The 16,361-nt window shown below is 41.0% G+C and overlaps 1 protein-coding gene across 2 annotated transcripts; it reads left to right on the top strand.

The window, feature by feature from the left end:
- Nucleotides 1–1,369: 1,369 nt before the first annotated feature.
- Nucleotides 1,370–15,693, top strand: pgfb (placental growth factor b). Of its 2 annotated transcripts, XM_063498341.1 has the most exons (7): nucleotides 1,370–1,987; nucleotides 11,609–11,645; nucleotides 12,765–12,961; nucleotides 13,076–13,155; nucleotides 13,474–13,503; nucleotides 13,586–13,648; nucleotides 13,745–15,693. In XM_063498341.1, exons 1-7 carry the CDS (start codon nucleotides 1,925–1,927, stop codon nucleotides 13,764–13,766), a joined length of 492 nt encoding a protein of 163 aa, XP_063354411.1. In that variant the 5' UTR covers nucleotides 1,370–1,924; the 3' UTR covers nucleotides 13,767–15,693. The 2 variants fall into 2 exon arrangements, with proteins under 2 accessions (XP_063354411.1, XP_063354412.1); XM_063498342.1 differs by lacking the exon at nucleotides 13,474–13,503.
- The last annotated feature ends 668 nt before the right edge of the window (nucleotides 15,694–16,361 follow it).

Below are 16,361 nucleotides of genomic sequence, written 5' to 3'. Positions count from 1 at the left end.
TATCAAGCTTTGTGGTTTCAGCAAAAGCAACGGGGGCCTCAAAGTTGTTTCACTTTCAGACAGCAGACAGATCCATCTCCACTGGACTGGATTGGAGTACATTATCAGTAAAACCTTGTTTGCTTGTCTTATCAGCATGTATTTATAGTCCAAACCGTTTGAGTGAGCTTATTAGGCTCTATCAGCTGGTGCACCTTTCAAAACACAGATAGATCACTGAGTAGATGGCGAGATGATGGTGAGAGTCGCTCTGACCTCTGTTAAAACGCAGGCTGTACCTGCGCTATAGCAGGGAGGAGATGCTATGACTCTTAGCTTTTCTCTAAAACATTAAAAAAAGGCATGAACATCTCTTGTACTCTATTATTATAGCCTTACATAGAACTTTTTCTAAATTGGAGGTATCCGTTTCTCAACTTAAGAGGGAGAAACAGCATCTGAACTATCTGCGTTTGGAATATTGCAGAATATGGTGGATAATTAGACAGTCTGAAAACGATATTGTTTTAAAAAACGCTGACTATCAAGACAATGACTGCACATTTAAAAGCAGCAGAGAACAAAGTAATTGCAGAGTCAAATTCCCTGAAGAATATGTTTGCTTTTCTTGTCATGTCCCTGAATTTCAAGAGACATCCATCATTGCCATCTGGAGATACAGTTCAGGAAAAGACGAGCGTGAAATGTCTTTCATCAGCTTTGATAGTTTGCTCTTACTGATTCTGTGGAAAAGCCGGTAGCTGGTGGGTGGGGGGATGTCTAAGTGTCTAAGATGTTTAGAGACACCACACTCCTGAGTGTGGTCTGTTCAATAGCAGAGCCAGTGCGGCCATTGAGCACTGCTGAAGGAATGTGTGGAAGCCCACAAGGAATCCTCTCGTTCCAGTGTTTCTGCAAACACAGAAGTCCCACACTGAAGAGTAAGCCTGTGAGTCAACAGAATAGGAATCTCCCTTTTCTGTCTCTGCAAACTTGAATAAATAGACTCAGAGGAAAATCTCCGTGCACCCTAGAGCCCCGGACGAGCAATGAGTCTACCATCCATGTCAGCAGTTAAAAAGATCTCCAAATGTTTACCCAGCCTGAATTGCACTCACAGAATGTCGCAGGCACTCGGAGGATGTTTCTGTGTACGCTCCATAGTTTAAATCACCTGCGGTGTATAGTCTAGAATGGCGTTACAGCATCACAAACTAAATAAACTACCTTTTTATGTTGCAGCTAAAAGGGGGAAGCTGTAAAATGTCATCAGTAAGTTGTATGTAGACAGATGCAGCAGGGCAGAGACCAAGACAAAAGGGGAGGAGATTAAACGGTCTTGTGAAAAGGTGGCGCGGAGCAATTAGACGCAAGTGCTTCTCTCTGTCTTTCTGCTGACTGCAGCTCAGAGGAGGACTGGAAACTGAAAGTTGTTGGCACAACTTCATGCGTGATTTTTTTGAAGCGGATTCCTCACTTGGAGATCTTGGACTGAACCGGCTGCGCACTGAATATGCTTCGTCACATCTGGCGTTCACGCTTTTATTTCCACAGAATTAGTTTTTAAGATCAAATTAAAGCAAAACGAGACACAAAAAAGTGTGTAAATGTGAATATTTATCAGTTTCTCCTTTTTTTGTTAAAGTATTATTGTGTTGCCTCCTCGTCACCTCCACTTTCTCCTGAGGGGCCTTATTCATTAGTGAGCACAATCTACTTCATCAGGTTACACGCGCGGAGCTACGTGACTCCACTCATTCTCCGCGCTACTAAACCGGGAGCAGATGACTTGGAAATTCCCTGGCAGCGAGTTTTTTTCTGTTTGTTTCTGTTTCTGAGTATTTTGGGACTTTTGTTGGATCTTTTTTTCCTGTGTGTGGGATTTTTTTTCCGCCGCTATCTCCATCGGGAGCCATCGCCACTCTCCACGCAAAGACGTCACGAAATGTTACTGGGTTTTGTCATCGGGACTGTGGTGGCGCTTTATCTGCAGTTCTCACCTGCACAGGTAGGACGTTGCACGCTTCGGTGAAACTTTACACTCAGAAGCAAAATGATGGGATTGCTTGTTTCCCCCACTCTTCCCCCTCCTCTCCTCTGTGGTTTCAGTGCAAAAGTAGACTTTGGGTTGAGATTTTCACACGCTGCTCGGTTTATTTTGTGTCTGCTTTGTCCACCAGTAACCCAGCAAAGTAGTAAAAATGCACCTCGTTATAGAATGATAAATAAAGCGGCTATTGTTAGGTCTGCTAATAGCCTCGTTTAAGTTCAAAGTGTAACCTACATATGAAACGCTCGAGTCATCAGAAGCCAGTCAAGTGATAATGATCTATTGTTCTTTCTCATGCTGCTTTGAATGAGCGCCATCGGGCACCCCTCATTCATAAGATGAAACGTGACAAACTGCATCACTCTCTCTGTGGAGCAAATGATGCAAGGTGACTCACTGTTATACTTGGCAAAGCTTGCTAAGCTCATAATTACAGCCGCATCATACTTTAAAGGCTAGGTTCACAGACATGGATTATGTTATATTCCCACTCTTGTAGGCTATGGTGGGATCTTTTTTTCGGTTTAATTTTCCATCAAGGGAGCACTCTGATTGCCATGTTGGTGATATGTTCTCTAAATGGGAAATTGCTGTGTTTCTTTCCAGGTAGTAGATGTAGCAGATCCTGGAGCTGCTTAGTCTGAAAGTGTATTTAGTAAAACTGGATCATGTTAATCTTGCAGGCACCTGCAGCTTTCCCTTCTTGCGCTTTCTTAGAAGGACATGAAGAGAAGGCAGCATATTTGCATTCTTTAACTGCTTTATGCCAAGAATAACAATAATGAAGATGAACCAGTGTGAGCATGTGGAATTCAATTAAAAGCATAATTTCAGGGAAGCCGTATCAGTGTCAGGAGTTAAATCGGCCTACAAAGCCGGTCTGTTCTCTGTTGTCTGGCATCGGCTTTTATTCTCTTAATGAAAGTCTGCCAGAACAGGGGAAACGCTGAGATTGGAGTGAGGAGTCATTCAAAGGCCTGTGTTGTGCCAGAAATACCTGTAAGAGGATGTGTCATTGAACATTCGGACTTGTGCCACCTTATGCTTCAGCCCTTGAACCTATTCAGTCTCTGATTTCCTTCCAAGGTGGCTGGGGACTTTCAGCGGTCTCTGATGGCTTTCATGTTTAATGCAAAACCAGGCAATTCCCTTGTCCATTCACTGTCAGTGTCACACTTCATACTCTGCTGCTTTCCTGTTGAATCCCCTTCCCCTTTGCAAAGCTGCAGGCCTCACATAGAGGTACTACTCGCTGACTCAGCCAGGCTCTCAGGGTTGGAAAAAAACTCCATGTCCCACCAGATTCCCAAACCCAGAGACTTTGCAGCTGTTGCTTAAGTTGAGAGTGAGTGGGAGAGGCATGAGTTCACCACATTTCCTCTAATCCTCATAATCAGCTCATGGCCCGGTTAGTCAAAACAGGAGTGACAAAATCCAGGGGCCTCAGTGTGTAGCAGGTTAGATGCCCTCTGCTGCACCCAAAGACTGATGGCCAATGTAACAGGTCAAACATCTAACCTGACCGATTAGATGTCATACAGTATGTGAAGATTTGACCTCGTGATCCCTGCAGTTGCTGAAAACATCTTTGCATTTACTGATCATTTGTAAATTTAAATGTTTTCTTTGTTTTCCTGCTTCAATACAATATATACATAAACAGTCCCTGACAAACAAGAACTCAAACCAGCAGCTCTTTTCACAAGTTCACACACCAAGTTATGACTGGAAATACAAACACTAGACATGTCTGGGAATCGCAGACCAATAATTTAATAATGATTAGCTTTCCTAACTGTCACAGCTGTGAATCATGTGGTCAATTACAGCTGTGGACAGCAGAGAAGCTGGAGTTGACTTCAACTGTTTAATACCGTCCTACATGAGATTTATAGTGTAGTCTGTGTGTGTGTGTGTGAATGTGTGTCACAGACAGAGGGCGAGTCTATCATTACTGTATATATCAGTAGTTCACTGCAAGTTAAAACAAGGAGTGTTTTTCCCCAGTGTTCTTGGGTAATTGTTATAAGACAGAAGAGATATAAAGAACCAGTGAAGAGGAAAAGATTGGCTGGATTAAAGTCTGTGTTCTGCTATCTCGCTATGTTCCATAAAAAGGGATAAGATGACTAAAGACAGATGGCTGTGATTCCCAGCGAAGGCCTAGCTACACCCATCTCTCCACCTCTCACTATTCCTTGTAGTAATCCCATGTGTGATAACACACCAGTGTTAGTGATAAAAGTTATGTTAGAAGCATGGTAACATGGTGTCATCGGAGGAAATGGAAACAGCGTAGTATAAAAATATGTGTATATAAATAGTATTTTTTTTATCATAAATCAGCACTGTAACAGTAGGTGTATTCTGCTGATGTTGATTCCCATTGAAATGAGCAGGTCAAACTTCCAAGCTTTGTGGCTTGTCACTGAGGGTGGAAGCACCTGGGTTTCCCTTCTCAACAATAGTGGCCGCTTGGTCACCCTTTTATGATATACAGTACAAGCTCCATGCCATCCACCAGGTGTTTTACACATGAACTGCAAACAGAGTTCAGTAAACCTAATATTACTTTACGGGATCAATTTAGAAGTACTGTATATGGAAAAGATTATTGGTTTTAGCCAAATCTCTTGTTATTTTGTACAGTGTATTTCTTGGGACAAAGCAGTCACCTATTTACTGTATTATTGGCAGACCTGCATGTACAGTACAGTGTGTGTTTTAACCTGAAGTTACAGTAGTAGGACTACTGTGAAACCTGCCTATACTTTGCTTTTTAAATACCTGTTGCCTCCTGCTCATTTGACAGCTATCCCTGAGTTAGATCAAAATCACTGGAATGCTCTCCGTACAAAGCCGATCTCTTAGTGTTGTAGTGATTGTATTTCATGCTTGCATAAACAGAACCAAACCTGAATGGCATTTGGCAGCATTTCCAGGGTGAAATAACTCATGTCCTGAAGATTTGGACATCTGCACAGCTCACAATTTTGGTCAACCTCTGAAAAAATATTTTTGTGATTATGTTATCATGAAGCTGTGGAAAAAAATAGCAAAGGTTGAGGATTATACGCTTCACTGAAATGGAATTATGAAATTCTTTGAGTGACTTTTTAAATGATATAACAGATATGGGGAAATTATGCCTAACCCATGTGTTATTGCCAGAGTTCTGATGAAGATCATCACTTCATCAGTACACCGTGTTTCCATGTCTCTAAAGGCAGTGAGCCTCAGCTTCTGCTTTTGTATTTTAAAAGGACGTGACGCCACACAGGTGTTTCCTTTAAATCACCCACCGCACCAAAACAATACTTGAGACTGGCCATCTGTACCGCACACATGTGTTTGTGTTCAAGTCAGAGCAAAGAGCAAATTTATAATCAAACATTAAGTCGACTGCTCCCTTCCCTCCATGTCTTACTCTGTCTTACGCTTAGCACATCTTCCTGTGTAGATCAGATGTCTGCACGGGAGTCCCTGCAGTGGTAGTGACCTGCTGACTGCCCCTCTGCGTTGTTGTGGTACTTCTCCCTGGTTGTAATGTCCTAGCCCAGGGGAGAGTTGCAATCGCAATCAGGAAATATGGATTTCTCCTTCCTCCAACAGAGGAGGAGTGGTTGTGCTCGGGGCAGCCGTCTACTCAGCTAGCTTTAATCTCCCATCTGGATGTAATTTACTGTGGTTTACAGAACAGCGTTTACTGTAATGGAGACCACAATTACCACCGGTCAGCTTATCTCAAGACTTGTCGTGTGTGTATGTTTGCGGACAGGGTGCACAGTTTACACAGTGGTTGTGTGTTTTTGTGTGCGTCCTTGGGGAGACATTTATGCATGCATTAATGGACTTATACTGGGGACATCGTGGTTATCTAAATTAAAATTTATGCCGACCCTTACCTCTCCCTCATCACTTGATCCTATTTTACTTCTTGTTGTTTTTTGACTAGACGGCAATGCCAAAAAAAGCAGGATTGTTTTCAAACTTCAGCACTTAGGCTTGAAAAAACTGTTTTGGTTGTTGCACAAACAATACCTATTCTTTTTGTCAGCTCTCATACAACAAATCTCTTCTTCTGCCGTATCTCAGCAGCAGGATCCAGTGCATGTGGCTCCAAATTGAGAAGGGGTCTGTCTGCACATGGATCCACCATATTTAATGTAAAGGACTGATATGACGATGTCAGTGAGTCTCATCTATCTCCCAGCAAGAACACTTATGTGCATGTGCTAAGCTGTGTGCATAATATCAATTAAAATGCATTTATTCTGAAATCTGGCAGTTATACATGCCTATTTATGCTACTTTTTTGTTTTAATCTGTGTGATCTATGTGTGTTTGTGTACTTACGTGTGGAATAACTCCTGATTTCAAAGTCTCCCTTCTCTCTGATGACTCGAGGCATTGCTGTGGCATGTTTACCGCATGCTCTGATGAAGTTTTTTGGTCTTTTGGCTATAACCAGTGACCACCTAGAGACTGGGTACTTCTCAGTCCTGTAATAGCACCGCTGTCAAAAGCTGACCCGCCATGCGAGTACAAAAGAGAACCAGTCTTTCTTTTGTAGTGGTGGAGAGAGTGACTTCATGCTCCACGAGAAGGCCATGAGTTAAAGTTGTGGCCATGGCGCTGATGACGTGGAATCTGGTTAGCAATAAAGGGCATATGAGGAAGATCAGTAAAGCATCATTTCTAACTTATTGAGTTGTCCACTGTCCCCCCTTTTGATCGGCTGCCTCCCTGAGAAAACCAAGTTAGGGCTCCCCTTTCTCTGTGACATAATACAGATACAACAATAGATAAAATTTATCAGAAAAATGAGCATTGAAAGCAGTCTGCAGTCTAAGACTTTGGCTTATGATTTCTTGTACGTATTCTTGACCTCCATCATTTAAAACCTTTGCTATGATTTATGTAAGCTTCTACCACTGTATCAAAATATGTGAGAGAAAATAAAGAAACACAAGATGGGTCCACTTAAAAATTCCCTTGTTATGCGTCTTCAGAATTACCCAACTGCCAGACTACTTATATTTACTCATTTCATTTAGTTTACTGTCATTCTTTACCTCATTTAGCAAACTCAGTCAGCCAAGTTATCCAGCTTGACTGAACTAATTAATGTAAAAGCAATTACAGTTTGTCAGATGGTCAAAGATTAAGGGGACTGCCTAGAGGACTACAGTTTACTACTACAGCCTGAATACCATCAAAGCAGGAGATCCAACGATACATGTGTGCTAATCAGATGACCTAATCTTTAGTCATCAGAAGCAATGAATCAGCATTAAAACTGCATGTAATATGGCAACATTTTGTGCAGAATAACACATGAAAAGTTGTTTTTCAGCCGAAAACTGTAGAATGTGGTCGGCTTTTTAATGGTGGAAATACAAGCATGTTGTGAAACACTCATTCCTTTCAGTATCTTGGCTCCATCCTGAATAGTATGAATTAAATCCTATTGTATTGTCAACCACAAGAGATATAACCTAAAACGCCCTACCAGCATGTGAAAAGAAAATCTTACTGCAGGCTTTAAGATAGCCCTCTGTTCAGATTTCACAAAGTAATAATGTCTTTATGGGACGCTGATTACTGATAATGATTAATTATTACTGTTTTATACCTTGGACTGGAATGACATGAAAGCATTTAATTGTGATTTATAGCCGCCTTTAGAAAACTTCCATTTCACTCTGCTGGAAAACAAAAGCATGCCCCACCCTTACTCTTATGCAATCCACTGGAGAAGACAAACCTAACCTCCAGTCTGCATCAGTTTCTCCTAGCCCTCAGAATAGGCTTTTCTATCTAATAACCCTAAATTGGTTTGGGAACCTTTGTATTTGATCTGCCATCCTCTTCTTTCCTTATGAAAGATACATTGTGGAATAAGCTGGCTGGACTCCAGATTTTTCTGGCAGAGGGCCATGGGTACCTGCTGTTTACCTCCTCCCCCACTTGACCCTCAAAGCTGAAACATCTTCTGACAATTATGCTGGGTCCCCATCATGTTTTAGGTTTGCTCCCTGTGCACGCTGCCCTTCCTCTGACAGATGGAATAAGCAAGGAGGTTAAAGATGACGCATTTCAGCTGTGTGAGACTGCAGAGTAATGAGGCTTGGGGCCTCTGCGGCCCAATGGCAGGAGCCCAGGGACACAACAGGTCCTCTGATTTGACCTAGAGTACAGCACAAACTCTTAACCAGCAGTAGTAGGGGCTATTTACAGTGGCTTTACAACCAAAGCAAACAGAACCTTATAAACAATGTTTCATTTCAGCTACAACTACTACAGACAACTCAATCCATACTCGCTTTCTCCAGCTGAGTACTGAAATACTGAAGCACACTGCGCCACTGTAAAGCACCAAATGTCAAGACCTGAAAGCATTTTGTACAACTACAGTAACCAGACAAGGGTGAATTACTTATGGAACCTTGTAGATGCAGTAAGAAAGGTTTCTCTGGCACAGGAATAGTTGGAAAGCTGAGGCACTTAATCATTGAAAGGTGCAAGTTATGTTTAAATAAAATGTCAATTACCAGTTACATAAAGCTTAAAGGAGATGTGGCATCCCAATTTTTTTTTATCTTGCTAGGATCAAAGAGTTGCTTAAGCGTGTCCCATCGAACATTAGTTGGGAGATGGAGTACACCAGCTTTACAGAGGGCTAACACTGAGAGAAGCAACCAGTCATCCAAACCTACAGCTAATGTAGGATCACAAATTATCTTTGCATGCATTATCTTTGGACCATGGAGGAAAATAACACATGCATATGTAGACCATGTAAAGTCACCACACATGTAGAGTCCAAGCCACTGCACTGCCATGTTGTCTCCAATCCAATTAGTACAATTTTTATAACATATATCATTTTGTATCGGTCTTTTTTTCTGAAAGTTTCAAAATAAACGAATCATTTGTTGATAATGATGGTAATTGTTAGGTCCTGATCTTTGATTCCTCTATTAACATAAAGTTGCATTCAGGATAAATACTTTTTTATCTATCTATATATGGTGGATTAAGATTAGGATCAAAAGTAAGGACGCGAAGGGCCGTTTTTAATCAAATCAAATGTAAGCCATGGACTTCTCTTTACATGTTTGATACATTCACATATGTATATGAATTGACCCTCCAAAGCTGTTTTTGTTGCTAGTTTTTATGTGTTGCCAAATTTTAAGTTGTGTATTTGGAGAGTCTATAAAATATAAGACTATAATTTTAATCTTTGTGCCAGACTACAGCCCAGAATATTTAATCCGTTTTATGACGCATCCATTTTTTGTGTTAGACACAAAAAGTCTGTAAAACTCATTTACTGGAATGACAGAATGGATGTTTCTGCTTGTGTGTAATGGTAAAAAGAGGAGGGATTTTCTGCTCTTAATTCCTTCTTGAATATTTCCGCACTTTCTGTCAATTGCAAAAACCCAGATGTTGTACATACAAGTGAAAATTCCAATACAATGGACACGGAGGAGAAGTATTGGGTTATAAACCAAGAACAGATGAATTTAGTCTAGTCATGTCTAGTTTATTTCTATAGCCTTTAATCACACTTAGTCTCAAAGGTCCTAACACCCACATTATGAAACCAATAAATGATAATGACACATGGTAACGTTACACTCTCATTGAGGACGAGTAAACTCCCTGAAAAAGGTCATCAGGGAACAAAATGTAAGAAACATTCAGGACTGCACAGAAAGCGAGCGTGCTTTTAGGATTAATGACACATTGAACACATTTATTAATGTGAAACAGTCCCCCTTTCCACAAGAGCCTAATCACCCCCTGTCACCATGAATTATACAGTTAACACTCTAAGTGCATAAGACGGAGGGAATTGCTACGTGAGGATCCTCATGAAGCCTTTTTAAGAATCTGGTGGATTCTTTTGGGCAGCTCATTCCTCTGCTCTCCACCGCAAAGGGTACCAAAGATGTTTCCTCATCATGTTGAGGCTTAACCCATGACCAAGGTTAGAAAATCCTCCAAAACCTCAAAACATTCAGAGAGGCAAGTGAGGCCAGAGCCAAAAAGCCCTTGTGATGTGGAGCAGCCACGACACGCAAAAGGGTGGAAAAGGGGAAGCTGATCTTATGCCAGTTAACGTTGGACACGAGATTCATTTTATCAGCCTGCCATTGAATATAAAATACACTCAATGGGCCTGAAAATGAAAGCAACTTTTGACAATAACTGGAACTGAACTGTGACTTTCCCATGCTGTGCTTAAAGAATATTCTGCAAGTAGAGCTTATATCCTGCTGTGTTTCTGTGAGGCTGACACAGCCCGATGGATGCTACACTATAGAACAACTCGGCAATCATAGCAACAGCTGTAGATTTTAGCCAGAAGAACAAGAACAACCGTGTTGAAAAACGGGGAAGATGCCTCAACAGCTCCCTTTGCCCAGAAAGGACTCTTGAGTGATATTTGTAGTCTTTAATACAGAACGCTGTGCAGCTCAGAGGACAGATCAGTTTCTGACACTCATGTCAGTGACAGTTTTACGGGAACTGCTGAAATGTTTGCAAGTGTAAATGCATCATCATCATCATCATCATCATCATCATCATCATTAAATCGGGACATTCCTCTTAAATCACACTGTTTGGAGGAGGAGGGGGGAAGGATGAATACAGCAGTATGCTGACAGATACTATCCTCATCCTGAAACTAATTTTGGTTCATAACAGGAAAAGGATGGATTTCAACAAAGCACAGATGGTGTATAAAGCAACAGTCTTTATTGCCATCACTCGAGGAAGTCCTTGTCAGGCTGGATGCTGTTGCATAAAGACTTTTTGCTCCAGTATCATTTGTCCCACTGCTATTGTCTACAAAAACACTGTTACACTATGAATGTGATCCGGCATGTGTCATAGAAAAACTCAAGTCCAACACCAGTGACGAGGAGAATCTGCGGAAGCAGGTTGTCTGCCGCCTGTCCTGCACTTCTGCCGGAGGGTATTTTATCAAACATAGATTTCCCTTCCTGAGATGGAGTCAACCAGAGGTTTTGTGTTTTCCCAGGCGAATGAGAAATTCACTCTGTTTATCATGGGATTATGGGAAAAAATCAAGACGGAGGAGGAAACAATCAATGGGAAAATAAATAGAGAGCTGAATGTTACACCACAGGAAACAGGTTTTGAACCTAAACAGTTGGGCACACTGTAGATATATATGAAGACCTCTATCTGCTGCCTGTCCAAAAGACTCATCCCCAACAGTGTGGAAATGACCGTCCGCTTTGGTGTACTGTTGTTCCAGCTATCGCCACCAGAGGATAAAAACACTGGTTCTGTCAGACGTTAGTGTAAAGGCAGGCTGACCTCTCTATGTGTATAAAGGTTGTAGGCAATAGGGTTTATATTTGAGTGGGTGGGTTAACAGTTTGGATTAGTTTTATATAATGTTATTCATGTGTTTAATGTTTCTGGCTTATTGCCAGTGCCTGTTTCACTTTCATTGTCAGTCTTGAGGCTCGCTGTCACATCCTGTCAGACCACAAATAATAATTCTGGATCCCCACGTTTTGTGTTTTTCAGAGTCTTCCCTTGGCAAGTATAAACAGTACAATGGAAGGTAAGGAGTTCTTCAAGTTTTAAGCTTTTAAGTCTGCATGTCCTGGATAATAAGAGTTAATAAAACTTTCTTCGAAAGAGTAGCTCTGACTCTTTTGTTACGCTGTATTTTCTACAGTGTTTGTGGTTTAGAGAAAATAAATGGGGGAGACTAGCGTTTAACAAAAATATATTCCCTCGTGTTGTGCTCGTCACGCTATGCTGAAAAATACAAATGACTTAGTTCTTTAATCTTGCATGCTAGTTAGTCATCGAATTTCATCTGAATATAAAGCACAGCAGAACATGTCTAGGCTAGCAACGATTACTCAACTGCTGACCTTCTCTCTTCATATCCTTTTGCTCCCTTACATTGCTATACATTAATGCTAATTAAAGAGGAATGCACTGACAGCCTGGTAGAATTTGCAGGCAGAAATGATTGCATGGGAGTGTAAGACAGAAGGCCAGATCAGCAGAAGGCATGCAGTCCACTCAAGAGGCACTAACTGGCCATTGAACTGTCCCTTTGCGCTGTACTACATTACAGTTCGTGGCCTCATCTCCTTACCATGGATGCTTCCCCAGCCGTCTCCTCCCAGCCTGTCTGCTTTTATAAACAGCTGTTGTAGTGTAAGGCTCCATTTGGTGACCTCTGAGGGTCACCACAGTCCCAGAGGTGCCTGCGGGGCAACTCCAGTTCCAGATCCAGCAGGGTTCTGTTCATGGCCATGTTCCCAGTGTTTGTTTTCTCTTACTTCTCTGTTTGGCCATAGTTGTCCCTGTTCTTCCTCCACAGTCTCCCCAAAGCAACTAGGACACTTTCACACATGTACTCCCACAGGAAAGCACACTGTACATTAAACAAATGTTTTTTTTCCCCCTGAAAATGAAAACAGGATACATACTGGTGTATAGGTTTCTGTGTACAGGGCATGAAAGCATATCATTGCTGGATTACTGAGCTAATTACCAGTACTGTTTGTGTAGAATCATCTTTAAGTTTAGCTTTTTTTGGCTGTCAAATACAATCTATATTGTCACAGTAAGACGAAAAACGGATCACTAACCAAATAAAAATGCAGAGAAGTCCCAGAAAAAAGATGGCAGTGCTTTAAACTTTGCCTACTCTTATTCACAGTGCTTGTGTTTGAAAAAGTTTGGGGTCGCAGCTTTTGCCGCACCATTGAGAAGCTGGTGGAGGTGGTGCAGGAATACCCATCGGAAGTGGAGCACATCTACAGCCCCTCCTGCGTTCCCCTGGTGAGGTGCGCTGGCTGTTGCGGAGATGAGAACCTGGAGTGTCATCCCACTCAAACCACAAACGTTACCATGCAGGTAAGACCTAAGTGTTGTGCAACATAACTGTGAGTTATAACTCGCAGCTGTGAGCGCTTCATGAGATCGTTTTGACAAATCTCCGTTTCACCTCCACCCCTCCTCCATTCCCAGCTTTTGAAAATCAGGCCATCAGAACAAGGTCAAGAATATGTTGAGATGACGTTTGTGGAGCATCAAACATGTGAATGTAGGTAAGAAAAAAAGAAGGGTGTTGTGACATAAGTTATTGATAAGTATGCAAAATATAAACCCTGTCTCCTGGAAGTCATGTTTATGTTTCTCATAGATTCATCTCCAAAAACAACCCCATGCTTGAACTGAAAACCTCACAGAAAATCAAGTTGTTTTCCTAAAGATTCCTGCACTGTCGACACAATATCTGCTAATCGAGTTTGGTCATTAATAGCAGGCAGCATAAACGTAACTTCTAGAAGACTGGGTTACTCTCACAGACTTTTAAATGTTGTACCTGGACGTTCATGTTAATTTATCGAAACCTTTGCCCTCAGAATCAGGAAACCTGTTGTGAAGGTTCCAAAGTAAGGGAATATTCTTACAATATCAATTTTGCTATTTGTCAAAAACCGCAAGCTTTTTTTTATAATTTGGTTCTTGGTTCAGGAAAAGGCGAAGAGGAAGAGGAAGGAAGAGGAAGGAGAGACAAAAAAAGAAGGAATGTGACAGGTGAGGGGCACACGGGGGGGAGAAAACGTTCACATATCCACCATTTTATCTTATAACAGCTTTTAACAGAGGCTACGTTATCGTTGTGTTCTACAGGTGCCAGATTCCTCGCAGGTAACTGCAGTGGCGACCCAACCCCCTGTTGCAGTGTGGCTCACTATTTGTTTCCAGCCCAGTGGGAGCATCAAGAGTCTCCTTCACTCATCTATCAATACTGTGTCTGCAGCCAGAGACTCAAACAGCTGGGTTGATTTGCTGACATGCCCTTACGCTGATGGGCAGGGTGTTTTTGTAACGACAAGGTTCAACAGGAAGTGCGTTTTGACTGATGGAAACACTGCTGTTACAAGCCCGAAACAATGGACATCCCTGGGAGCCAGTGCAATGTAGAACCAAACAGACTGATGTCTTCTTTTTATGCTAGGTATTACTGTATCAGTTATTATTTGTCAAATCCTTTGGTATTTAAAAGAAGGTTACACATGTAAAAAAGAAGAAAAATCTATATTTATTAATATAGTTGGACCAGAGAACACCTTGTGGACTTGATGTGCAACTTCTTTGTACATGCGATAAGGAAATGTCTCCCTCTAGTGTTTATGGAAAGTGTTTTTAAACCTCTATATTAAAGTATTTTGCAATCAGATCATCATCATATCTGAGATCTGTTCCAAAAGCCATTGTTGCGTAATTGCTTGGCCTGTATAAATCAAACTCTTTAACAGCATCATGTGACCTGAATGGGAAAACAACATTTAGCAGAAATGTTTATAAAGCGAAGATTTTCACAAAACTTCAAACTTTCCATATTTATGGAATCCAGCATACAGATGTTCTCCTAACAAGAGGCTAATCTTGATTATCTGGCTCACCTATCTGAAATGAACATATGGATGCACAGTGGGTGTGGCAAAATCAACGGCAACTGGCGCATTTGTGTTAAAATAATTAATACACAAGTTCGAGTAGCACACATGTTGTTTTTGCAAGAGTAGAAATTGCTCATTTCAATTTTTTCTTTTAAAATTTTGATCAAAACATTCTCGGATATTTCAGCTCGCCCATCATGCATTTCCAACTCAGGAACAAATGCCCATGCGTTGCTTGTTTAGTCGCTCACAGTAGACAGGTTGCAGTTCTATGACAATACATGAGCCTTCAGGAGGGTATTTGAGGTATGCAGATTGAATTCAATACTGTACAGAGGGGCAGTGCACATCAGGGGGTTGGACCCAATTTTTGGCAAACCACTCATTTTTTCTCGAGTGTCAGTCACAAGGACATAACATACGGTGCACGTTCAATGATACACTACTTCACTCTGCCTGTGCCTATACTTGAAACGTATCAAGGACCATACAACTAATACCCACAAGGCTTCCTTGGAATGCCGTGGATTATTTGGTGTGGTATGTTTCTTACTGTGGTGTAAGCAAATAAGTGAAATGTGAATTCAGATTTAAGTATTCCAGTGGGATATATCCAGTCATCCATTGTCTTATCTACTTGTCAAAGTCATGGTTGTGGAGGAGGCTCGAGCCTGCCTGTCGCTGACCTTGGGCAGGAAAGAGGGTACACTCCAGACAGCTTGTCGGTGTGTCTACGGAATACAAATTCTTAAAGTTGGAATTTTAAAAAAGTGCCATGACAGGTTAAAAGTAATTGCATTGTATGGAGTGCTGCAGCAACAGGGGAAAGCTTGAATACAAATTATTTTTGCTTTTTATAGCCGTTAAAACATCATGTAAGCCCTCAAAATCATTTTTTATTAGATTCCAAGCTTGAGCTCCCACATGTAAAAGCATTAGTTACAGTCTCAAATGTTCATCCCATATGCTGTGTGCAGCTGAACAGCACAACCTTGTGTCCAACTGGTGACTCAACAATCCCACACCACAGGTGTCATCCTCTGTTTCTAGAAACACTGCAACATGGAAGGGATGAAGTGACGTAGATATGTTATATGGCGTTTGTTTGTTTGTTTTTATTTTTTCATGTACCACATAAAGAAAATCTATGAAAATGTAAAAATAGCATTTTGACTGACGTAGTGTTTTATTTCATTTAAATATTTATTTTGTAATAAAACTGTTATGATTGTCAGATTGTCTTGTGTAATTGTTTAGTAATTCCAGTTGTATTCAATAATTATATACCAGTTGTATCCTAATAGATGTACTAATTGCTGGCAGTCTTAATCTGTTTCACATTATCACAAATAATAACAAACTATATGATAGGCCGTTTACATTTGTCGGATTACAATAAAATATCAAACACGGTAGTTTTTTTTTAAAGACGTTTTTCAGCCTAAACAACAAGTCTGATGGGGTTACGCACACCATAGCGTAACCCCATCAGAGCATAAGTCTCAAAACAAGCTCCTCTTTCGCCAACCCCAAGAATAAAACATGTACTTCACCCGTTTCCGTAGCAACCTCTATGTATCAGGTTATTAAAGCCCTTAATAGTGTCTCACAGGGAGTTGTTGTTCCCGTCACAGCTCTTAAAGTACACTTCTTAAAACCACTTAAATTACAACCACTAAAAACTGGACTTATAACCCCCATCATCTGAAAACCCTTACTTACTTTTAGAAACTTATCCAGGAGGTTGCCGTAACAGACAAAGTTACAATTGTGTTTTGCGCTTTTTTGTCCTTAGATAAAAAATATTATTATTATTTAATACTTTCAGAAATGTATTCCATAAT

This window comes from Pelmatolapia mariae, linkage group LG16_19 (genome assembly GCF_036321145.2).
Source record: "Pelmatolapia mariae isolate MD_Pm_ZW linkage group LG16_19, Pm_UMD_F_2, whole genome shotgun sequence".
NCBI lineage: Eukaryota > Metazoa > Chordata > Actinopteri > Cichliformes > Cichlidae > Pelmatolapia > Pelmatolapia mariae.
Note: the sequence above shows the minus strand (reverse complement) of the source record. Positions and strands in the feature narration are given on the sequence as shown.